Raw genomic sequence first — 2,500 nt, 5'->3', positions numbered from 1 at the left:
AACAGCAGAAGCCGCAGCAGAACCAGAAGCCTCAGCAGCAGCAGCAGCAGCATTAGCAGAAGCTGCAGCAACAGTTCCGTCGGCAGCAGTTTTCCTTCTGCCTCAGATCCCAGCAGCTCGGACGAGGCGGACCGCCCCCAAAACGCAGACAGCAGCAGCAGCAGCAGCAACAGCAGCAGCAGCAGCAGCAGCAGCAGCAGCTGGCTGTGCGTGCCTCGTGGTTTTTACTGTGTTTATCTGCTGCAGTCCATCAACTCCCCGCAGCACTTCTACGTTGGCTGCACCACAAACCCCCAGCGCCGCCTCAGACAGCACAACGGAGAAATCATACAGGGAGCTCGACGCACTTCATGGTTAGATTAGTTCTGCTGCTGCTGCTGCTGCTGCTGTTGCTGCTGCTGCTGCTGCTGCTGCTATGGTATGAAAGTTTCGTCTCGAGTTGCAACAGCAGAAGTGCGCGCTGCTGCTGCTCCAGGAGGTATGAACCCACTGCTGCAGTCGCTGTTGTTGCTGCTGCTGCTGCTGCTGCTGCTATTTCTGTTGCTGCTGCTGCTGCTATTTCTGTTGCTGCTGCTGCTGCTATTTCTGTTGCTGCTGCTGCTGCTGTTTCTGTTGCTGCTGCTGCTGCAGGCACCGTCCTTGGCGTCTGTGTTTGCTTATTTCGGGTTTCCCCTCTCTAGTTGGAGCCCTACAGTTTGAATTCCGCTGGCAGCAGGCGCTTGTTCCTGCTGCTGCACTTCGTGCTTTGTGCTGCTGCAGCAACACGGGGGCCGTCTGCAGCTGCAGCAGCTGCAGCAGCTGCGCAGCAAAGCGCAAGCAGCAGCGGAGGGAGCGCCGCCAACAAGCCGGTGCCGCAGACAGCATTGCTGCTGCTGCTGCTGCTGCAACAGCAGGAGCAGCAGCAGCCGGTGTCATAACAGCAACAGCAGCAGCAGCTGCTGCTGCTGCTGCAGATTGGGAGTTACTGAATCAGCAGGCAGCAGCAGCAGACGACTCGCGCTGCTGCCGCGTCCCCTTTGTGCTGCGGAGACGCCGCAGCAAGCAGCCGCAGCAGCGGCTCGAAGCAGAGCTGCAGCAGGCGCTGCTGCTGCTGCACAGCGACCCCTTCAGCCGTCTCCCGCTGCAGCTGCGCTGCTGCTACCCTGACGTTGCAGATGCCCTGCAGGATTTGCTGCTGTACCCCTGCTGCGGGGGAGGAGCAACAAAACAGCTCACCAGAAACAGCAGCAGCAGCAGCAACAGCAGCAAAAGCAGCAGCAGCAGCAGCAGGAGACCCTTGACCCGGCTGCCCCCGCAGGTGACTGTCAGCAGCGGGCCCCTGACCTCCGTCGGCCTGCAGCCCCCTGGCCTGCGCGTTGCTGCCTTCACTGAACGCAGCAGCAGCAGCAGCAGCAGCAACGGCAGCAATGGCAGCAACTGCAGCAGCAGCAGCGGCAGCGGTGATAAAAGCAGCAACAACAGCGGATGCATATGTTGCTTTGGTGATGCTACGCCCCCACAGGTGCAGCAGCTCAGCGCCGACAGCAGCAGCAACTCCGGCTGCTTCAGGCAGCTTTCCCCTAAGGAAACAGCAGCAGCACCAGCAGCAACAGCTGCTGCTGCTGCTGCTGCTGCTGCTGAGAGGGATTCTTGTGTTTCGTGTCAGTTGCCATTTGAAGAGAGGGAAAGAGCTGTCTGCTGCCCTCAATGCGGGGTGTACGTACACCTGACGTGCGCGGGTCGCTTCGCGCTGCAGCAGGAAGCAGCAGCAAGACAGCAGCAGCGGCGTGCTGCAGCACTATCGACTCCAGCAGCAGCAGCAGCAGCAGCAGCAGAAGCAGCAGCAGCAAGTGATGATGATGACGAGGTGTATCGATTGGTTCCATCGTACTGGTGGTGCTGCGCATGCAGCCGCAGAGTCTTTTGGGGCTTTATCTTAAACCACTTATATGAGCGGTGCAGCAGCAGCGCGCAGGCAGCTGCAGCAGCAGCAGCAAAACCAGCAGCAGCAGCTACAGCAGCAGCAGCAACTGCGGCTGCTGCTGCTGCTGCTGCTGTTCCTGATACTGCTGCATCCGCTGATGCTGATGAGCAAACTGGGTACGAAGGCCCGCCGAGCACGGCAACAGCAGCAATAGAAGCAATACATGCTGCTGCTGCTGCTGCTGCTGTTGATGTTGCTGCTGCTGCTGCTGTCAGAGTTGCTGCCGGGGCATCAGGACGTGCAGGGAGATCTGCTGTTAGTGCAGCAGCAGCAGCGCTACGCTGCATATTCCGCCTTTGCTGGAGCGCTTACGGCTTATGGGTTCCCTCAGCCAGCCATAAAGGCTGCTGCCCCTGCTGCTGCTGCTGCTGCCGCTGCTGCTGCCGCTGCTGCTGCTGCTGCTGCTGCTGCTGCCTCCAATGCAGATCCAGTGCCTGAATGGCATGCATGCATGCACGTCATCTTCTCTGTCTACTGATTTATATATTCAGCTGTACGTACACCCCAGCGCCTCCTTCGAGGCTGGCGGAGGAAACC

The 2,500-nt window shown here is 59.7% G+C and overlaps 1 protein-coding gene across 1 annotated transcript in view; it reads left to right on the top strand.

Annotated features, from left to right (window-relative positions):
• Positions 1-2,500, top strand: part of EMH_0012130 (uncharacterized protein) — a gene marked incomplete at both ends in the record, with an annotated part of 3,030 nt that overhangs the window by 105 nt on the left and 425 nt on the right. Inside the window, 3 exons of the mRNA XM_013499462.1 lie at positions 1-353; positions 760-2,079; positions 2,472-2,500. The exon at positions 1-353 is cut by the window's left edge and continues 105 nt beyond it. Coding sequence (XP_013354916.1) covers positions 1-353; positions 760-2,079; positions 2,472-2,500 — 1,702 coding nt within the window. The remainder of the gene's footprint in view (positions 354-759; positions 2,080-2,471) is intronic.

Source organism: Eimeria mitis, genomic scaffold, assembly GCF_000499745.2.
Source record: "Eimeria mitis Houghton genomic scaffold, Emh_scaff435, whole genome shotgun sequence".
In the NCBI taxonomy this organism is placed as follows: domain Eukaryota; phylum Apicomplexa; class Conoidasida; order Eucoccidiorida; family Eimeriidae; genus Eimeria; species Eimeria mitis.
Note: the sequence above shows the minus strand (reverse complement) of the source record. Positions and strands in the feature narration are given on the sequence as shown.